The 22,843-nt window shown below is 37.1% G+C and overlaps 1 protein-coding gene across 2 annotated transcripts in view; it reads left to right on the forward strand.

The window, feature by feature from the left end:
* The window catches only part of LOC123551621 (transmembrane protein 181-like), a 43,417-nt gene that overhangs the window by 9,104 nt on the left and 11,470 nt on the right, over positions 1-22,843 (forward strand). For both annotated transcript variants that reach the window (XM_053541100.1, XM_053541101.1), the window contains exons 2-10: positions 735-838; positions 1,410-1,483; positions 12,451-12,541; positions 12,638-12,777; positions 17,851-17,973; positions 19,086-19,166; positions 20,240-20,339; positions 21,425-21,552; positions 22,245-22,394. In XM_053541100.1, coding sequence (XP_053397075.1) covers positions 735-838; positions 1,410-1,483; positions 12,451-12,541; positions 12,638-12,777; positions 17,851-17,973; positions 19,086-19,166; positions 20,240-20,339; positions 21,425-21,552; positions 22,245-22,394 — 991 coding nt within the window. The remainder of the gene's footprint in view (positions 1-734; positions 839-1,409; positions 1,484-12,450; positions 12,542-12,637; positions 12,778-17,850; positions 17,974-19,085; positions 19,167-20,239; positions 20,340-21,424; positions 21,553-22,244; positions 22,395-22,843) is intronic.

The raw sequence follows: 22,843 nt of genomic DNA on the forward strand, positions 1-22,843 counted from the left end.
GGGGAAAAGTTTCTAGTAAATCAATGGATGCACTGAGGCGTTTTCTTTGTAAATTATGCGTAAGAGTGTTTCTTTTCTGCCTTTTTTTGTCACTTAACCTTCCCGTTTGGGTTAGTAATAACAGTTAAGATTAGAAATTTGGGAGGTTGCCAGTTCGTTGCAGTCAAAATAAAAAAAATTTTCCTTGGACTTTTTATAGAAATATTTAATAATTATTCATTGTATGAGTAATTTTTCATTTATTTGATTTTGTGGGAAGTTGTCGCTACTTGTAAAGAAAATTTTAGCACGGGTGTGAATCTCGAAAAACCAGAATCAAGGTTAACTTAGCACAGTAAAATGTGGTAAAAACTGAAAAACTGCTGAAAGAACTTAAGCCTGTTCAACAATTTTTTAATCATTAACTGGTTCAGTGTGTTGCAGCTATCACAAAATTTCTGGTTAATTGAAAAACTAGATTTTATATGCAAATAAGGTTTTGATGATTATTAAATTATCTTAAATTAACATTCTTTTACTTTTTCATACCTATTGAATTGATGGAAAAAAAATGCAGTCTGGATATCAATGTAGCCGATTGGCTTCATTCAGTTTGTTATAATTTATATAATTGACTAATGAGATAAATTTTAAAACTTACAAAGCAGGAGCATTTGATAGGCTTATAAGTAGTGCTTTTGACTAGGTCAGATTTGAATGTAAGCATACATGTGTAAGTATATTTTTGTTTACAGATCAGTTCAGATGAGGCTGTATTCCCTCAACAAGCGGCAGTTTGTGATGGTGTTTTTCATTTTCTTCATATGCTTTGGAATCACGGTGCTCATTGGAATTGCAGGTGAGAGATAGTTGTGGAGAAGTTGTTCGAACTGAGTAGGGTAATTTTTGTAAATGAACAATTAAGCTTGTATAGGTGAAAATTTCTTTTTGCAAGGTTTCTGTCAACACTTTAGCCCAATAAAATTCAGTGTTGAACTATAGATTTGTTGTTGTTGTAGTAGTAGTAACACAAACTAGTCGGACCATTGATTTATAAAGGAGCAATGTAATACAAAAAAATGTAACTATCATACAGGTCTATATTCAACGCATGTTTACTGAGCTAATATGTCAAAAATTTGAAAATAAATCTGAAAATTAATTTCTGTTGTCATGGAATAAAACACTCACTGAATTGCTTGCCTGTCAATAGTCAAAACTACTGACCTTCGTACCTTGGGCAACAGTCTTCACTATTGACCCATAAGCAAATCAATAAATGTATAAAAAGTACAGAAATAATTAAGTTCTGAAGCAGTACTGTTGCCAGATTTACATAAAAATAATAAACAGCACAGTACATTTTTTTGTACTTGTAGAAGCTGATATTTCTGATGCTGGCATGGAAACATTTATTTGTGATTTTTCAGGTCCTCCCATCATAAGTACAGTCACTCACAACCTGTCAGCTCTAACCCAGCCTGATAGCGGTCTCAGCATGAAGGTATTGTCTCTACACATTCTACGTTTTACTGTATATACAACTGTACTTGACTTCAAGGCGAGTCATTTTTTTCAGACAGGGTACTATCAGTTTGGGATTAAAAGAGGTAAAATTGGGGTTGTTTTATAGGTAAAACAGCTGAGAAAAGTGTTTCATACAGCTGGAATCTCATAGTACAAACTTTACATTACTGGAACCTTAATGACAGTCTGCAATTTCTTTTGGATTGTGTATTCTCCCTATGAAGTTTTCAGCATTCCCCCGACAGGTACAGAACAGTCATGTGATTGTATGGGCGTCATTACCAGAGGGAGAATGCTGAAATATCAAAGGAAAGTATGTGATTACACAGAAATTGTTGATTGTCTTTATAGGTGCACTACCTTAAAATGAGCCGTGCCATGACAAAAACCAACATAGTGGCTTTGCGACCAGCATGGATCCAGACCAGCCTGCCCATCTGCGCAGTCTGGTCAGGATCCATGCTGTTCGCTGACAGTTTCTCAAATTACAATAGTTTTTGAAAGCGAACATAAGCTAGTCCAAAATAAGATGAATATTTAAAAGTTAGTGTTAGATTTTCTTAGTAAAAATATACATTACTATAGAGTTAAATACATGCATTAACCCTTATCATGCTGGATTCAGTTGGTCCTGCCTTTGCATCCATGCAGTGTCATCATGATCTGTTTTCCATCCAGTCAGTACCTTTTTTGGTTAGCACCCCTTTTAACAGTTAATGGTATTGTCCAGATTGAAAGATGGACAAGTTCGTTATAGAAATATAGTAGAGTAAGGGTTAATGAGTTAATTTTTTGATTTCTGTTCTTCAGCTTTGAAAGAAGATTTTTATTCATCTAGGTGGATTGGCATATGTTATGATTTGATGTTTTAGTTAACAGGTTGCTAAGACTTTGAAGGTGATGACAAGCTTATAAAATGCACAAGCTTTGATGTTAGGATGCTTTTGAACCTCCTGGGAAAAAATCTTACAAGTTCCTGTCATTTCTTAATCATTTAATTTAGGTATGGCCCAATTAATTGATATATGTCAGCTGTTTTTTTTTCCAAAACTAAAACAATTACTTCTAGTTAGCTTCAGAAGTTAATGAAATGCCATTGAGATTTATTATTTATGAATTGTTTTCTTCCAAAGACTTGGCCCTTGCCCCATACACAGTTGGTAAACTTCTTACCACATTATGATCCACTTCAATTTTACTTAAGAATGGTTCCTGATTGCTGCTGGGTACCTGGTGTTAACCCTTAGCCTGTTAAATTTCTAAAATGGACTGGTTCATCATTCAATTTGGGTAGTACCAATTATCATTCAAAGGGGTGTAGACCATGAATCAGACTGCACGGATGTGCATCTTAGTCTGCACTGGTTGCAAAGGCAGAATCACTAAAAAATAGGCTAAAGGTTAAAGGATAGGAATAGGGAGGTGGAATGAGATGTGTACAAGACGCAGGTTCTTACAAGTCAAAACGGCTGACCCTTCCAAGACATTGTTTTGTTGTCCAACTTTGCGTCATTTCTCTGATATCATTTGCTTTACTAAATAGTTATTTGATTTTTTAATCCCCTGCCACAAGTGGTGGGGGTTATAGGAATGGTCTCTGTTCGTCCTTCCATCTGTCCTTAACACTTTCGTGTCCGCTCCATATCTCCTAAACCCCTTGAAGGATTTTCATGAAACTTCGGTCAAATGATCACCTCATCAAGACGATGTGCGGAACCCATGAGTCAGCCTTGTTGGCTCAAGGTCAAGGTCAAAGGTTTGAGCCTTACATTTTGTGTCCACTCTTATATCTCCTAAACCCCTTGAAGGATTTTCATCAAACTTGGGTCAAATGATCACCTCATCAAGACGATGTGCAGAACTTATGAGTCAGCCATGCCCGCTCAAGGTCAAGGTCACAACTAAAGGTCAAAGGTTTGAGCCTTCCATTTTGTGTCTGCTCTGTATCTGCTAATTCCCTTCAAGGATTCATATGAAACTTGAATCAAATGATCACCTCATCAAGGCGATTTGCAGAACTCACGAGTCAGCCATGCCGGCTCAAGGTCAAGGTCACAACTCAAGGTCAACGGTTTTAGCCTTCCATTTTGTGATCACTCTATATCTCCTAAACCCCTTGAAGGATTTTCGTCAAAAAATGATCACCTCATCAAGAACTCATAAGTCAGCCATGTCAACTCAAGGTCAAGGTCATAACTCAAGGTCAAAGGTTTGAGCTCTGTATCTCCTAAACCCCTTGAAGGATTTTCATGAAACTTTGGTCAAATGATCACCTCATCAAAACGTTGTGCAGAATTCATGAGTCAGCCATGTCAGTTCATGGTCAAGGTCAAAACTAAAGGTCAAAGGTTTACCCTTTCACTATCCATAGCAGTGGTGGGGGATTTAGCTGTCTTCCAGACTGCCTTGTTATCCCCCGACGAAAGTCGGAGGGATATAGTTTTGGCGTTGTCCGTCCGTCCGTCCGGAGCCATATCTAGGAAATGGTTGGGAATATTTATTTAAAACTTCATATACATGTTCACCACTATGAGTTCTTGTGGCCCGTCAAGTTTCAGTCAGATTGCCCAAGTAACACCAGAGTTATGGCCCTTAGAAGTTTCTAGTGTTAACTATATAGGGTACTATAAATATGGCAATTTCTGCATCATAACTTTTGATATATTTGACCTTGAACTATGAAACTTTAACAGAATTAAGAGCACTATAATGTGGTTGTGCACAGACAATTTCGTATGGATTTCTTTTGTAACTGCAGAGTTATTGCCTTTTAATTGTCTAAAAATCCACATATTTGTACATAACAAACTTGCCATTTGGCAGAATTTCATTAAATTTCTTTCATTCTTTTCTGTGAACATTTATTATAAACATGTGAAATTGCGCACCCACACCTGGTCGCCCACTTGCCTTGGTCACCCGGGGTGACCCCGGGGTCAAAATTGACCCTGCCCCAGGGGTCACTTGATTTTACATAGGAAAATCTTTAAAAATCTTCTTCTCAAAAACCAGAAGCCCTAGAGCTTAGATATTTGACTTGTAGCATTGCCTAGTGGACCTCTACTAAAGTTGTTCAAATCATGACCCCGGGGTCAAAATTGACCCCGCCCCATGGGTCACTTGATTTTACATAGGAAAATCTTCAAAATTTTTCTAAAAATAAACCAGAAGGCCTAGAGCTTAGATATTTCACATGTAGCATTGCCTAGTAGACCTCTACAAAATTTGTTCAAATCATGACCCCAGGGGTCACTTGATTTTACATAGGAAAATCTTCAAAAATTTTCTAAAAATAAACCAGAAGGCCTAGAGCTTAGATATTTCACATGTAGCATTGCCTAGTGGACCTCTACAAAATTTGTTCAAATCATGACCCCCGGGGGTCAGAATTGACCCAGCTTCAGGGGTTACTTGATTTACATAGGAAAATTTTCAAAAAATTTCTAAAAATAAACCAGAAGGCCTAGATCTTAGATATTTGACATGTAGCATTGCCTAATAGACTTCTACAAAATTTGTTCAAATCATGACCCCCAGGGTCAAAATGACCCCGCCCCATGGGGTTACTTCATTGTACATAGAAAAATCTTCAAAATTTTCTAAAAATAAACCAGAAGGCCTAGATCTTAGGTATTTGACATGTAGCATTGCCTAATAGACTTCTACAATTTTTTTTCAAATCATGACCCACAGGGTCAAAATGACCCCGCCCCATGGGGTTACTTCATTGTACATAGAAAAATCTTCAGAATTTTCTAAAAATAAACCAGAAGGCCTAGAGCTTAGATATTTCACATGTAGCATTGCCTAGTGGACCTCTACAAAATTTGTTCAAATCATGACCCCTGGGGTCAAAATTGACCCCGCCCCATGGGGTCACTTGATTTTACATAGGAAAATCTTCAAAATTTTTCTAAAAATAAACCAGAAGGCCTAGAGCTTAGATATTTCACATGTAGCATTGCCTAGTAGACCTCTACAAAATTTGTTCAAATCATGACCCCAGGGGTCACTTGATTTTACATAGGAAAATCTTCAAAAATTTTCTAAAAATAAACCAGAAGGCCTAGAGCTTAGATATTTCACATGTAGCATTGCCTAGTGGACCTCTACAAAATTTGTTCAAATCATGACCCCCGGGGGTCAGAATTGACCCCGCTTCAGGGGTTACTTGATTTACATAGGAAAATCTTCAAAAATTTTCTAAAAATAAACCAGAAGGCCTTGATCTTAGATATTTGACATGTAGCATTGCCTAATAGACTTCTACAAAATTTGTTCAAATCATGACCCCCAGGGTCAAAATGACCCCGCCCCATGGGGTTACTTCATTGTACATAGAAAAATCTTCAAAATTTTCTAAAAATAAACCAGAAGGCCTAGATCTTATATATTTGACATGTAGCATTGCCTAATAGACTTCTACAATTTTTTTTCAAATCATGACCCACAGGGTCAAAATGACCCCGCCCCATGGGGTTACTTCATTGTACATAGAAAAATCTTCAAAATTTTCTAAAAATAAACCAGAAGGCCTAGAGCTTAGATATTTCACATGTAGCATTGCCTAGTGGACCTCTACAAAATTTGTTCAAATCATGACCCCTGGGGTCAAAATTGACCCCGCCCCAGGGGTCACTTGATTTTACTTAGGAAAATCATTAAAAATTTTCTTAAATTAAACCAGAAGGCCTAGAGCTTAGATATTTCACATGTAGCATTGCCTAATGGACCTCTACAAAATTTGTTCAAATCATGACCCCGCTCCAGGGGTCACTTGATTTTACATAGGAAAATCTTCAAAAAATTTCTAAAAATAAACTAGAAGGCCTAGATCTTAGATATTTGACATGTAGCATTGCCTAGTAGACTTCTACAAAATTTGTTCAAATCATGACCCCCGGGGTCAAGTTGACCCGGCCCCATGGGGTTACTTGATTGTACATAGAAAAATCTTCAAAATTTTCTAAAAATAAACCAGAAGGCCTAGAGCTTAGATATTTGACATGTAGCATTGCCTAGTGGACCTCTACAAAATTGGTTAAAATCTTGACCCCCCAGGGTCAAACTGACCCAGCCCCAGGGGTTACTTGATTGTACATAGGGAAATCTTCATAAATTTGCTAAAAATAAACCAGAAGGCCTAGATCTTAGATATTTGATATGTAATATTTCCTAGTAGACTTCTACAAACTTTGTTCAAATCATGACCCCCGGGGTAAAATTGGCCCCGCCCCAGGGGTTACTTGATTGTACATCGGAAAATCTTCCAAAAAATTTCTAAAAATCATCAGTTTGACATTAGAAACATGTAGCTCATATTACTCTGGTGAGCGATCCAGGGTCATCATGACCCTCTTGTTTTTAGCTCACCTGTCACATAGTGACAAGGTGAGCTTTTGTGATCACCCTTCGTCCGTCGTCCGTCAATTTCTTGTCTGCACGATAGTGGTTTCATTTATGATTTTATTTTAACCAAACTTGCACACGACTTATATCACCATAAGATCTCGATTCCTTTCTTGAACTGGCCAGATCCCATTACAGGTTCTAGAGTTATGGCCCCTGAAAGGGCCAGAATTAGCTATTTTGACCTTGTCTGCACAATAGCAGCTTCATTTATGATTTTATTTTAACCAAACTTGTACACAACTTGTATCACCATATGATCTTGGTTCCTTTCTTGAACTGGCCAGATTCCATTACGGGTTCCAGAGTGATGGCCCCTGAAAGGGCCAGAATTAGCTATTTTGACCTTGTCTGCACAATAGCAGCTTCATTTATGATTTGATAATCAAACTTGCACAAAACTTGTGTCACCATAAGATCTCGGTTCCTTTCTTGAACCGGCTAGATCCCATAATTGATTCCAGAGTTATGGCCCCTGAAAGGGCCAAAATTAGCTATTTTGACCTTGTCTGCACAATAGCAGCTTCATTTATGATTTGATTTTAACCAAACTTGCACAACACTTGTATCACCACAAGATCTTGGTTCCTTTCTTGAACTGGCCAGATTCCTTTATGGGTTCCAGAGTTATGGCCCCTTAAAGGTCCAAAATTGGCTATTTTGGCTTTTGCAGCCATATAGAGACTTCATTTATGGTTTTATTTGATACAAACTTCCAAAATATCTTCAACAACAATAAATCTTGGATTCCATGACAAATCAGATCCATTCGTAGGTTCCAGTTATTTTATATCTGATTACCTCCCCTGATTGTAATCAAAATGGATTTATATCAGTAAGTACTTATAGGACTTATTTGAAATTTCATTATTGTCATTAGTTGGACTGAGCCAATCAGGGTAGATAACTATGGACTGATTTTATGTCAAATTACCTCCCTTTATTTTAAATTAAAATGGGTATATCTCCGTAACTAATGAAGATACTGATCTGAAATTTAATGATTTATGTCAACAGATTTATTTGGCAGATCCTTCTTTTGTTCACTTACAATAATTTTTTTTTAATTACTTTCCTTTTACGTTACTATAAATAGCTTATATTTAGTAACATTTTTATTATTGGCCGTAGGGAAAAACCGAGACCACTTTTCTGTGGTACAACATGGATGGTACCTCCAATTTTTAGGTGTATTTTGACATATCTGTACCTTGTAAGAATTTTTTTTCTTTTTGGTTAAATTTCTTCCCTTTGTTGTTACTGTCCTTTGGACTTTGATATTTTTTCTGAGGACCTTCTTGTCCTCAAGTGCAGTGGTAACAGGTGAGCGATATAGGGCCATCATGGCCCTCTTGTTCATTTTAATTTTCCATCAATATTTATAATCAACATGTGAAATTTTGTTTCCTCTCCCGTTCCCCCGCACCCCCACACCCTTAAAAAATAAATATATATACATATATATATTTCCATTCCTTTTTTTTTTTTTTTAAATGTTCAAACCTTCAACATGTTAAGTTGTGACTGCACAAGCCTTGCCCTCAGTCATGTTCAAGATATCTTACCAGTGCTCTCATAAGGACATCTGTTTTTTATGTCAACAACAACACCTGGTGCCAAACCACTAAAAGACAATATTTCGTTCCAGTTAAACTTCAAGCTCATATTTCAATTAACTGCATTTAATTTTAAAAGATAAGCTTATTACAGTAAGCATATCCCATTCAAAATAAATTCTTTAGTCAGGATCAAAATATCATACATTTATTATGTACTCTTTAATTAAACATTTGTTTTCTGTTAAATTGATTTTGACTAATGAAATTATTTGCTTCTTATTAACATCCTTAACTTTTTGCCGGATATATTTTTTTGCCATTCCTCACCACAAACCCTTTCGGCGAGGGATACCAATTCATCGAATTTGCTTGTTCTGATTTATTATTTCATCTCATGTTTAAATTATAAATACATGTCATGAAAATAAACATGTCTTGCATCCCGGACATTGTCAATAAACTGCATGTTTTGTGCTCAGTTCTGTAGAAAACCTAGATTAAGATCTACCACTTACATATTTGGTGTGAAACAAATTGACCAAGAACGAGCTTGAAACTGACCATAGGCAAATATAAAAGTGGGTGACACTAACCGTTACCTTTTGTTTGGCACTGAGAGAAAAAAAAGTTAATCTAGCAGTATTGGGCCATAGTAAGAATAGACAGACCTAATGACTCTTGATACTGCCCAACAACATTGCTGACCTTTAAACAGTACTGTAACCACAAAAAAACATTTAAATTACCTCTTATTGGGCACCGAGAGAAAATTATTTTGACCCAGTTGTATTGAGCTGAAGTAAGTACAGACAAACCTAATGATTTTTGATATTGCCCAACAACGTTGCTGACATTTCAACAATGCTGTTGTGACAGGAATCCCCTTGATGAATAATTTCTCTCAATTTCTGTTGTAAATCTCCAGACAGGTCGTAAAATGTTATTTGGTATATTGTCAGTTATTTAGAACTATTTAATAAAACGAACAAGATCTCTGGAGTTTGTTGTAGAAGCTTTAAACCACTTTTTGTTCCTCCTCTTTAGTCTTGTCACTTCGAAACAAATATGAGCCGCAACAAGAGAAAACCAACATAGTGCATTTGCGACCAGCATGGATCCAGACCAGCCTGTGCATCCGCGCAGTCTGGTCAGGATCCATGCTGTTCGTTTTCAAAGCCTATTGCAATTAGAGAAACCGTTAGCGAACAGCATGGATCCTGACCAGACTGCGCGGATGCTGGTCGCAAATGCACTATGTTGGTTTTCTCATGGTGCGGCTCATATTGGCTTATCTTTTATTCATTGCTTTTGTTGCTCATTTTTGGTCGAATCACTTTTAAGATTGCCACAAGGGAGTCAGGGTAAACTTTGTTTTTACAGAGTAAAGTCATTCCATCGCTAATATATAATGCAGGTCGTTGTATTAACAAAGCTGTATAATTACAAAGAAGGGCTGAGAAATCTTGTTTTTTATTTATATACAGTTACAATAGTTTCTTGCTCAACCCACAATTAAGGCCAAACTTGGAAAAGCAAAAAGGTCTTTGTCTGTCCACTACATTAACATACTTGTCGCATGTCCAGTGGGTATTTCTTTACAGTTTTGAATATACAGCAAATGTTTTAAATCAGAAATAAAGTAAAGGGGTCTTTATAGACAGGACTGGTGGTCTCTGTTCACAAGTGAAATTTAACATCTGTTTTGACTGTACTTTGATGCAGAAGTTATATTTTCAAACTATGTCCTATTTCTCCAAAATGTGTCTAAAGTCATTCATTCTTCACCTCTGAATTGTGTAGGAAACTTGTCATTATTCTTCTTGGTAAGAGCATGTCAGTACTCATAAACTAGTCAATTTAACTGACCTCTATTGTGTGTAACTGTAAAACTGCTGGAAATGATGATAATCATTGCCAGACAAAACAGTCAAATAGGCAGAAATCAACCTGGGTTAGTGTAGGAAACTGTTAATCAATCTATACCGATTATTTTGCATTTAAGTAAGGTTCATTGCTGACTGTCTAGAAGTCTAGCAACTGCATTATTGGAAATCCACAGGGTAGCATGTTTATTCTCTTCATGTATGGAAATCCACAGGGCAGCATAATTATTCTCTACATTAATGGAAATCCAAGGGTAGCATAAATATTTTTACATGTATGAAATTCCACTGGGTAGCATAATTATTCTCCACTTGAATGGAAATCCACAGGGTAACATAATTATTCTTTACATTTATGGAAATCCAAGGGTAGCATAAATATTTTTACGTGTATGAAATTCTACAGGGTAGCATAATTATTCTCCACTTGAATGGAAATCCACAGGTTATTCTCCACTTGAATGGAAATCCACAGGGTAGCATAAATAATTTTACATGTATGAAATTCCACAGGGTAGCATAATTATTCTCCACTTGAATGGAAATCCACAGGGTAGCATAAATATTTTTTACATGTATGAAAACCCATGTGCATAATTATTCTCTATATGAATGGAAATCCACAGGGTAGCATAATCATTCCATACATGAATGGAAATCCACAGGGTAGCATGATTATTCGCTACAGTTAATTGTAGTAATTCGAGACATGATCTAAATTCATTTTTGGACTAAATTCAAACTGTTTAGAAGAAGATCAAGAGAGTCAAAAACTGTGAAAAATACTTTTTCAAAAGCTGAACAAAATATTTAATATTTTAAGAAAATGAATGAATTCCCTGTATGTAACTTTGTTTTAAATAACTAGACACTAACAAAAGGCCCACTGGAGAGTATGAACATCCTTTACAAGTGATGCTTTTGTAGTCTTGATAACTAAATTTAGACTTTTACAATTAATAGTAAACTGTTGCTTTAAACAGACCAACAGTAAGAATGTAATATTTAACATAAAGAGAGATCGGAGTAGAATCTGTTATGGAACAGATATGCAATGGAAAAATGGATTAAATATTTATAAATTTTGCATGCCTTTATAAAAGACTTTGAAAGTCTCTTACAAAAATCTTTTAATTGGATTTATTACATTGTTGAAATTATTTCTTTTGTTCTTGCCTTCTAACATCATCTTAGGCATAATTGGTTAAGTCTGTTACACTCATTAAAACTATTGATTGTTTCTCAGAAAAGATTAAAGAGCTCGGTCATATAGTTGTTTCTTAACAAAGAATGTTGTTGGTGTTTTTTTCTATCAGGACTGTGCATGAATTACTGTACAGGGAAATTCATTTAACAAAATTTGTAAAGGCTTCAGAACTCTAAAAGCTTGAACATAATGAAATATTGATGAGCAAAGCTAGTAATGTAAAGAGCTCTTAATGTGTAATAGTTTAATCATTCTCAAGTGATGACTGTCTTTTTAGCTCAATACTCCACAAGTAATATTGTGATTTAGCAAAATAATAGTACTGAAAGTAAATTTCTAAAATGGACTGGTCCATCATTCAAATCAGGCAGAACCACTTATTATTCAAAGAGGTGGTCACTGAAAATGTACAGACAATGATCAGCCTCAGTCATCTCAGCACAAAAATAGGATAAGTGTTTCATTACCTCAGTGTATTTATGCACTTTCTGCACTGAGCTGACAAAATGTTGCCTCAAATTTCAAGTAACTGGAATAAAGCAACTTTGAATACGCTTCAAAAGCTTGTATAGTTGAAGATCATTGAGTGCAGAAACCATTTCAGGATTTATCCTTCCCATGATGATTTTTCTTTTTTAAAGATCGTCAGAAAAAATATGTCACAGGTTGTGAAAAATATGCAGCCAGACTGGAACTCAGACTAAAATAGAGGCATTGGACTACCATTCCAGTTTTCCTGCCACTTTCAGTACATCTTCACAACTTACCTATACAGTGAAACAAGTTTAAACCATGACATGATACTACAATATGTATGCTATTTCTGAAGGAGAAATTATTGTTCTTTAATTAAATTTAATTAAATAAAGTATGTTTTTATTTACAGACAGGTCCATTCACGCTGAAATCACCGCCATTGTCAACTTTCCATCAGCAGTTCTGGTTGATTGCACACATCATAACAGATAATAAAGCAGGTAGGTATTAATAGAACCTTGAACTGTATTTATTTCTTAGGACTGTTTAATTTGCTTTAAATCACACAGTCATATATTGTACCTCTGTTTCCACAGGAACAAAGATAGAGCAGTCATTTACTGTAAGCGTTTTCATTGGTGGAATCAAAGGTGAAGATGAGAGTATTATCCAATCAGAGAACCCGAAACTTGATGGACTGTCACACAATAGAACAAGGCTATTGTCCTGCAAAGAGGTAAAAAATTTACGAAATCCAGCTTGTGTTCTTGTTTTCAGTATTGTTATGTCTCCCCAGGAGACATATTGTTTTTGCCCTGTACGTCCGTTCTTCCGTCCGTCCGTCCGTCCGTACGTCACACTTCATTTCCGAGCAATAACTGGAGAACCATTTGACCTAGAACCTTCAAACTTCATAGGGTTGTAGGGCTGCTGGAGTAGATGACACCTATTGTTTTTGGGGTCACTCTGTCAAAGGTCAAGGTCACAGGGGCCTGAACATTAAAAACCATTTCCGATCAATAACTAGAGAACCACTTGACCCAGAATGTTGAAACTTCATAGGATGATTGGCCATGAAGAGTAGATGACCCCTATTGATTTTGGGGTCACTCCTTCAAAGGTCAAGGTCACAGGGGCCTGAACATTAAAAACCATTTCCGATCAATAACTAGAGAACCACTTGACCCAGAATGTTGAAACTTCATAGGATGATTGGCCATGAAGAGTAGATGACCCCTATTGATTTTGGGGTCACTCCGTCAAAGGTCAAGGTCACAGGGGCCTGAACATTAAAAACCATTTCCGATCAATAACTAGAGAACCACTTGACCCAGAATGTTGAAACTTCATAGGATGATTGATCATGAAGAGTAGATGACCCCTATTGATTCTGGGGTCACTCCATCAAAGGTCAAGGTCACAGGGGCCTGAACATTGAAAACCATTTCCGATCAATAACCAGAGAACCACTTGACCCAGAATGTTGAAACTTCATAGGATGATTGGTCATGAAGAGTAGATGACCCCTATTGATTTTGGGATCACTCCATCAAAGGTCAAGGTCACAGGGGCCTGAACATGGAAAACCATTTCCGATCAATAACTAGAGAACCACTTGACCCAGAATGTTGAAACTTCATAGGATGATTGTACATGCAAAGTAGATGACCCCTATCGATTTTGGGGTCACTCCATTAAAGGTCAAGGTCACAGGGGCCTGAACATTGAAAACCATTTCCGGTCAGTAACTGAGAACCACTTGACCCAGAATGTTGAAACTTAATAGGATGATTGGTCATAAAGAGTAGATGACCCCTAACGATTTTGGAGTCACTCTGTGAAAGGTCAAGGTCACAGGGGCCCGAACATTGAAAACCATTTCCGGTCAGTTACTTGAGAACCACTTGACCCAGAATGATGAAACTTCATAGGATGATTGGTCATGCAGAGTAGATGAACCCTAACGATTTTAGGGTCACTCTGTTAAAGGTCAAGCCCACAGGGGCCTGAACATGGAAAACCATTTCCGATCAATAACTTGAGAACCTCTTGACCCAGAATGTTGAAATTTCATATGATGATTGTTCATGCAGAGTAAATGACCCTTATTGTTTTTGGGGTCACTCCGTTAAAGGTCAAGGTCACAGGGGCCTGAACATTGATAACTAGTTCCGATCAATAACTTGAGAACCACTTGACCCAGAATGTTGAAACTTCATAGGATGATTGAACATGCAGAGTAGATGACCCCTATTGATTTTGGGGTCAGTCTATCAAAGGTCAAGGTCACAGTGGCCTGTTCATGTAAAATCATTTTTATGCCCCCGAAGGGAGGCATATAGTTTTTGAACCGTCTGTCTGTCCGTCGGTCTGTCGGTCTGTCAGTCTGTCGGTCCGTCCGCAATTTTCGTGTCCGGTCCATATCTTTGTCATCGATGGATGGATTTTCAAATAACTTGGCATGAATGTGTACCACAGTAAGACGACGTGCAGTGCGCAAGACCCAGGTCTGTAGCTCAAAGGTCAAGGTCACACTTAGACGTTAAAGGATAGTGCATTGATGGGCGTGTCCGGTCCATATCTTTGTCATCGATGGATAGATTTTCAAATAACTTGGCATGAATGTGTACCACAGTAAGACGACGTGCAGTGCGCAAGACCCAGGTCCGTAGCTCAAAGGTCAAGGTCACACTTAGACGTTAAAGGATAGTGCATTGATGGGCGTGTCCGGTCCATATCTTTGTCATCGATGGATGGATTTTCAAATAACTTGGCATGAATGTGTACCACAGTAAGACGACGTGCAGTGCGCAAGACCCAGGTCCGTAGCTCAAAGGTCAAGGTCACACTTAGACGTTAAAGGATAGTGCATTGATGGGCGTGTCCGGTCCATATCTTTGTCATCGATGGATGGATTTTCAAATAACTTGGCATGAATGTGTACCACAGTAAGACGACGTGCAGTGCGCAAGACCCAGGTCCGTAGCTCAAAGGTCAAGGTCACACTTAGACGTTAAAGATCATTTTTCATGATAGTGCATTGATGGGCATGTCCGGTCCATATCTTTGTCATTCATGCATGGATTTTAAAATAACTATGCATGAATGTGTGACACAGTAAGACGATGTGTCGCGCGCAAGACCCAGCTCCGTAGGTCAAAGGTCCAAAACTCTTAACATCGGCCATAACTATTCATTCAAAGTGCCATCGGGGGCATGTGTCATCCTACGGAGACAGCTCTTGTTTTGAAATAACTTGAGAACCACTTGACCTACAATGTTGAAACTTAATAGGATGATTGGACATGCAGAGTAGATGACCCCTTTTTATTTTGAGGTCACTTGATCAAAGGTCAAGGTCACAGGAGCCTGAACAGTGACTTGAGAACCACTAGGCCACGAGTGTTGAAATTTAGCGGGATGATTGGACATGCCAAGTAGGTGATCCCTATTGCAGCCAAGCATCAGTGTCTCTTTGTCTTTCGCTCCTGACCGCTATTGACTTCTTGCCTATAGGACTTTGCATTGGGGGAGACATGCGCTTTTTTACAAAAGCATTTTCTAGTTTTCTCATATTTCAAGGCTTTATTTTTAGCTCACCAGAGCACAAAGTGCTCAAGGTGAGCTATTGTGAATGGTCATTGTCTGTAGGCATGTGGTGTGTGTTGTGCATCAACATTTGCCTTGTTAACACTCTAGAAGCCACATTTGTGATCCAATCTTTATGAAACTTGGTCAGAATGTTTGTCTTGATGATCTCTAGGTCAAGTTTGAAACTGGGTCATGTGGGGTCAAAAATTAGGTCACTAGGCCAGATCAAAGGAAAATCTTGTTAACACTCTAGAGTCCACAGTTTAAGTTTGAAACTGATGAGAAGTGGTCAGAATGTTTGTCTTGATGACCTCTAGGTCAAGTTCGAATCTGGGTCATGTGGGGTCAAAAACTAGGTCACCCGGTCAAATGAAAGGAAAAACTTGTTAACACTCTAGAGGCCACATTTGTGACCCAATCTTTATGAAACTCTAGGTGAAATTTGAAACTGGGTCATGTGTGGTCAAAAATTAGGTCACTAGGGCAAATCAAAGAAAAATATTGTTAACATGCTAGAGTCCACAGTTAAAGTTTGAAACTGATGAGAATTGGTCAGAATGTTTGTCTTGATGACCTCTAGATCAAGTTCGAATCTGGATTATTTGGGTCAAAAACTAGGTCAGTAGGCCATATCAACTCTGGTGAGCGATATAGGGCCATTATGACCCTCTTGTTTTACTTCTGGTATTTCTAAATATTATTTACAACTTGTGCCAAAGATTGCAGCCAGAATTGAGATTGGTACACATAATAATGTACAATTGTCATACAGTTCTCATTCAGTTAAATGAAGAATTCAGAACTTCTGATTCTCTAATGATGACTTGTAGCCTAGTACATAGTTGAGGAGAACAGTATCTTTGTTCACAAAGGCATCTGATTCAGTGTGATTCAAGAAGTTGCAAGAAAGCAAAACATTTTTAGTAGCATTATAGGTTTAGCTATTTCACTCACCCATGTGTTGCCATCTGCATCCATCATTATCCCGATTTTGTTTTGTGTGTGAGCTTTGAATGGATTGAAACTTCACACACTTATGCACTTTGATGATCTGACTTGCCTTGCTCTGGTTCTATAACTTTATCTTAGGGAAGGGATGGTGTAGGGGAGGGATGGATGTATACGGGAAGGGGTGTGTGTAGGGAAGGGATGGATGTAGGGAAGGAATGGGTGTAGGTAAGAGATGTAGGGAAGGGATGGGTGTAGGGAGGGGATGGGTAAAGGGAAGGGATGGATGTAGGGAAGGGATGGGTGTAAGGAGGGAAGGGTGTAGAAAAGAGATGGATGTAGGGAAGAGTTGGGTGTAGGAAAGGGATGGATGTAGGGAAGGGGTGTGTTAAGGGAAGGGATTGATGCAGGGAAGGGTTGGTTGTAGGGAAGGGATGGATGTAGGGAAGGGATAGGTATAGGAAAGGGATGGATGTAGAGAAGGGATGGGTGTAGGGAAGGGATTGGTATAAGGAAGGGTTTATGGGAAGGGATGGATGTAAGGAAGGGATGGGTGTAAGGAAGGGATGGATGAAGGGAAGGGGTGTGTGTAGGGAAGGGATAGGTGTAAGGAAGGAATGGGTGTAAGGAAGGGTGTAGGGAAGGGATGGATGTAAGGTATGGGTTTAGGGAAGGGATGGTTGTAGGGAAGTGTTGGATGTAGGGAAGGGATGGATGTAGGGAATGGATGCATGTAGGGAAGGGATGGATGTAGGGAAGAGATGGATGTAAGGAAGGGATGGGTGTAGGGAAGGATGTAAGGAAGGGATGGGTGTAGGGAAGGGTTGTGTGTAGGGAAGGGATGGGTGTAGGAAAGGAATGGATTTAGGGAAGAGATGGGTTTAAGGAAGGGATGGGTGTAGGGAAAGATGTAAGGAAGGGATCGGTGAAGGGAAGGAATGGGTGTAGGAAAGGGATGGATGTAGGGAAGAGATGGGTGTAAGAAAATGATGGATGTAGGGAAGAAATGGTGGTAGGAAAGGGATGGATGTAGAAGGGACATGTTAAAATTTCTCACCCTCAGTTTTGTCTTGACCCAGTGTTAGTTTCTGGCTATGTCTTTGCATATTACCGTAAGTTGTTTTCTTTTGTGATATAAATGAAAAGCTTCATTAAATATATGGCATATATTAGTAATGACCTTTGATTGTATAGACTGTTTATTTTATATGCATTTTCTGAATTTTTACACCTTGTATACATATATGTATGTACTTTTCCTATATTGCAGGAGTGTAATGACCTGATATTGTTACATCTTGGCTATTTAGACTACACATATTACATCATAAACATAAACTTCCATGGTCTGGAGCAGCAGGCACATTTCAATATAAAAAATATCATCTTTTACGTAAGTATACATGCATTACAAGTATAGTTATTGAATTGGCCCAGACTTCGATAATTCTGTCGACTCAGAACCCTGATTAACCCATGTCCAGTATTTTGGCACAGTTGTTAATGGGAAAAAAGATACTACAAGATACAAAGTAGATTGAGGCTTTTATTGGAGTCACACAATCATGTCCAGTTGTCCATCTGTCCAGCCATAATTTTTGACAGCTTCATATCTTCTTAACTGCTGGGAAGATTTGTATAAACTGGGATCACATCACACCTCATCTAGACCATGTGCAGAGCACACAACCCAGATCACCAGGTCAAAGGTCAAGGTCACACTTGGAAGTCTAATAGCTTAACTTTGTGTAAGCTCCCTATTGTCTCAAGCATTCTGAAGATTTTTTATAAACCAGCTTCAGTTGTTTACCTCATGCACAACCAAGATCACTAGTTTCAAGGTCAAGGTCAAACTTAGAGGTCAATATTAAAATATGTCCATTCCATATTGTCCAAACTGCTTGATAGATTTTCAAAAACTAGCTTATCTCATCAAGATGATGTGCAGAGCACATGACCCAGGTCGCTAGGTGAAGGTCACACTTTGTGGTGGAAGATCAAATGCAGGTAATTGTGTCAGCTTGATACTGTCTAAACATTACCATGAATTCCATGAGATTAGGATTATTTGTAAACCTCATCCAGATGACATGCGTAGTGCATAACCTAGGTCACTAATTTCAAGTTCAAGGTCTCATTTAGAGGCCAAATATCAAATAGCTTAAATGTATGTCTGTCCAATATCTTCCTGACAGCTGGAAGGATTTTCATGAAACTTATTTGATAATCAGCTTTCTTGTCATTAAAAAGTTTTCATTTAAATTTGTTTTATCACTTGATACAGGTAACAAGTATAATTAATAAAACAATAGCGAAATATACCGTAAATACCCATGTATAATATGCACTCTGATTCAAGCCTAAAATCTTGAGAAAAAACTTTTTGTCAATCCAGAAGGAAAGACAAGAGAGCTTAAAATAGAGTAGAGATCTAATCATCCACTGTCATATAGATCTATGCCATACATATTGTTGAAATGTTTTTGTAATTTTATATCATTTCAGTTCAAAAGCTACAACACAGCATTTACAAAGCTAGAGATTTGGTTGAGGTTTTCTTTTCTTGTCTTCACATTTATAGCTACGGTAAGATTGTAAAATAATTGTTACTAAAGCACCAGATATATTTCACATACATACATAGAGTTCAATGAAATATATGCATTGAATCAGAAAGAATGTCTTACTAAAGAAATAGAAACTTTAATCTACTAATTTGAGAAAAAAACCTTTTGGCAGTAATTAGCATATGCAAAGATGTCAGATAAATAAAAAAAATACACTGCATCTTATAAATCACAAGTATACGAGGTTCTAGATTACGTAATGCTTAATAATCATTCTTATTTACTAGAATAGGCATATTTTGAATTTTGTCACTGAATTATTTTTAACATAATTATATAAATAAAAATATAAACATGTTTGTGTAAAAGTATTAAAGGTCAACCTTCTTTCTGGCTGTAGATGAAGTAATTCTATGTCAGTTTTATTTTGCATATTTGGGATTTTAAAAATTTAAGATTTTAACCTGGTTTTAACGTTGAGTAATAAGCCAATTCATGTTAACAAGTGTTTTAACCCTTAGCTTGCTGGCGGCAAGTGATTCTGCCTTTGCGACCAGTGCAGACCAAGATCAGCCTGCACATCCGTGCAGTCTGATCATGGTCTACACTGTTCGCTATTCAGTCAGTAAATTTTTAGTAAACACCCCTTCAAATGATATATGGTACTGCCCAAATTGGAAGATGGACCAGTCCATTATAGAAATTTAGCATGGTAAGGGTTAAATCTATGTTTTGCTCAATTTGTGAGTATGAACAAAAATAAAATGGTCTGGAATATTCCAAAAAATGAAATCATCCCAAATATAATCAGGAATGAAACCATTGCAGATAATAGCAAAAATCAAACACCATTGCAGATAAATGCAAAAATCAAACACCATTGCAGATAATAGCAAAAATCAAACACCAACACTAATATTAGCAAAAATTAAACACCAGTGTGAATATTCAGTAGCAAAAGTTAAACCATTGCATATATTAGCAAAAATAAAACACTGCAGAAAGGAACCAATTATAAATGATTTGTATTGATATTATACATGTACATGTATATATTTGTTTGTTCCATTCTGATTATATTATATATTTCAGTGTTCATTTGCTCATTCATTGAGAAAGTTTTCAATAAGAGACTGGTCTATAGAACAAAAATGGATGTCAGTGCTTATGCCACTTCTTCTTCTATATGATGGTAATACTTTATTCTTTGTGCATACAGTCAAATTTCGGTCGCTTGAACTCTGTTAGTTCAAACATCTCCCTTTGCTGGAACTAATGCTCGGGTCATGGTAGAATTCCTATATAATGTATTTTGTTCCAATGCTCAAACTACCTGTAACTCAAAATAGTTTTGCCTAGCCGATCGTGTTCACACAAACAAAATTTGAATGTATCTATATAATGTTTAGAGCCCAAAAGACTCAAAAGGTTCGAATTTGATTTGATTTAACTTTACATGTAGAGGATAATGAAGAGGTCTCTGTGGTCGAATTGTTAAAGTTGCTGGCTTCAAATCACTTGCCCCTCTCTGATATGGGTTTGAACCTTGTCTAGCGTATAAAGCTCTTCATGTGAGGGGGCCGTTCCACTGATTTATGGAAGGTTGGTAGTTCTACCCAGTAGCCCACTTGTGATGAAATAAGGCCTGGAGGAGCACCTGGGGTCTTACTCCACTATCAAAGCTGGGAAGTTGCCATATGAACTATAATTGTATTGGTGTGACGGTAAATCCAGCAAAAACAAGAAAAAAGAAAAAGAAAAAAAAAAGAGGATATGAGTCCAGAAGTTATTGTGGGAGTCAGCATCGCAGGTTTAGTTACCTTCACAATTGAGTTGACATTGATATGAAATACAGGCTTTAACCATAAGCCTGCTGGCGGCAAGTGATTCTGCCTTTGTGACCAGTGCAGACCAAGTATGGTACAGGCTGATCATGGTCTGCACTGCTCGCTGTTCAGTCAGTACATTTTCAGTGAGCACCCCTTTAAAAAAATAAGTGAGACTGCCCAGTTGGATAACAGACCAGTCCATTTTAGAAATTTAGCAGGGTAAAGGTTAGATAATGACGTAAAATTATCAAATTGACCTTGCTGGTAATACATCTGTACTGTGGAAGCTTCTTATATTTTGCAGGACCAAAATTTTATTACAAGTGTTGATTTAATAAAAAATCTAAAAAAATCTCAGTCTTGGAAAAATTCTAGATATTTAGGGTTTTTCTTGTGTTCATGTTATTTGATATATGATAAAAACATTTATATGATATAAACATTTCAGATCCAATATTTCCGCTAACTTTTCTTGTGGATAGTTGGGTACCTGGGATGCTTGATGGAGTTTTCCAAGCATCATTTCTCTGTGGCTTGTTACTTTTCTGGTTGTGTATATACCATGGAGTTAGACAGGTGAGTTGATATACAGGATATTAAGTTTTTATAATCCCTGGTGTCGAAGACCTTGGAGGCATATAGTGATTCAACAGTGCATTCATCAGTTATTCTCTCTATCCATCTGTCACATTTATATACTTAACTCTCAACAGTTTTCATTCATTTCATATGAAATTTGGTGTATATCATCAACATGAAGTGAAAATGTACCTTCTTTAGGATTTTAATTTCTGATGACTTTTGCTCAAGTTATGCCCCTTCTTTGGAATTTACAATATTACATCTACTAGTACCTTGTGTACTGAACTCCTACAATTTTGATAAAATTTAACTGAAACTTGGTACATTTCATAAACATGAAGTGCATATCTGTATATGTTTTGGACTTCATCATGACAGATTGTTTTTGTTGAATTTAACCACATTTTTGGACTTCATATATTTTTTTTTTCAAGCATTTTCAGGGGGAATGTGTCATTCAATGTTGACATTATTCTTGTTCTAGATTTTTCCCAGAACATAAAGTTTGTCATTGTGTCATTGAAATTGTTTGTAGTTGTTGCAGTTGAAGAAAATATGGTAAAACTCTTTACAGTGTGGTGCTGCTATTTTACTATCAGGTGTTTAGTAGAAAAGTGTCATGCATCCTGGCTAGTGATAGATACTGATTAATAGTTTGCTGGAATAGTTTCTCTTTCTTATTTCAGACTGACAGAAGATTTTGGAAGTTTTATTCACCCAAGATATTAATTGTTGGTTTAATTTGGATATCTGCAGTCACTTTGGCTTCTTGGCAGGAGTACAATGAGCTACAAGACCCTACATACTTCTACAGGCTTGACACAAGTAACTTTATGGTAGGTACAGGACACTACATACTTTTACAAGTTTGGCAGAAGTAACTGTAGGGTAGATACAGGATCCAACAGGTGTACTTAAGGTTTGACACAAGTGCCTTTTGGTAGGTTCAGGACCATACATATTGCTACCCACACACAAGTAACTTTGTAGTAGGTACAGGACTCTACATGATTTCAAAGTAGACAAATTGTGTTTTCTAGAATTAATAAATGCATATTTATGTAGTAGACTTCACATCTTTGATCTTTTTATGGGCATAATAGTCTAATAACTTTTTATATTTGATATAAATTGCTTTGTTAGAAACCTCAATTTCAAATATTTCAATCTGAGGTTTTGACATTTGCTGTGGCGGGGAGCGTCTGTCTCCATGGTCACTTTTGTAAAGTATTTTTCTGTAATATGAGAAGCAAAATCCTGTATACTGACTGAGACATGGTACTGC

Source organism: Mercenaria mercenaria, chromosome 4 (genome assembly GCF_021730395.1).
Source record: "Mercenaria mercenaria strain notata chromosome 4, MADL_Memer_1, whole genome shotgun sequence".
Lineage (NCBI taxonomy): Eukaryota > Metazoa > Mollusca > Bivalvia > Venerida > Veneridae > Mercenaria > Mercenaria mercenaria.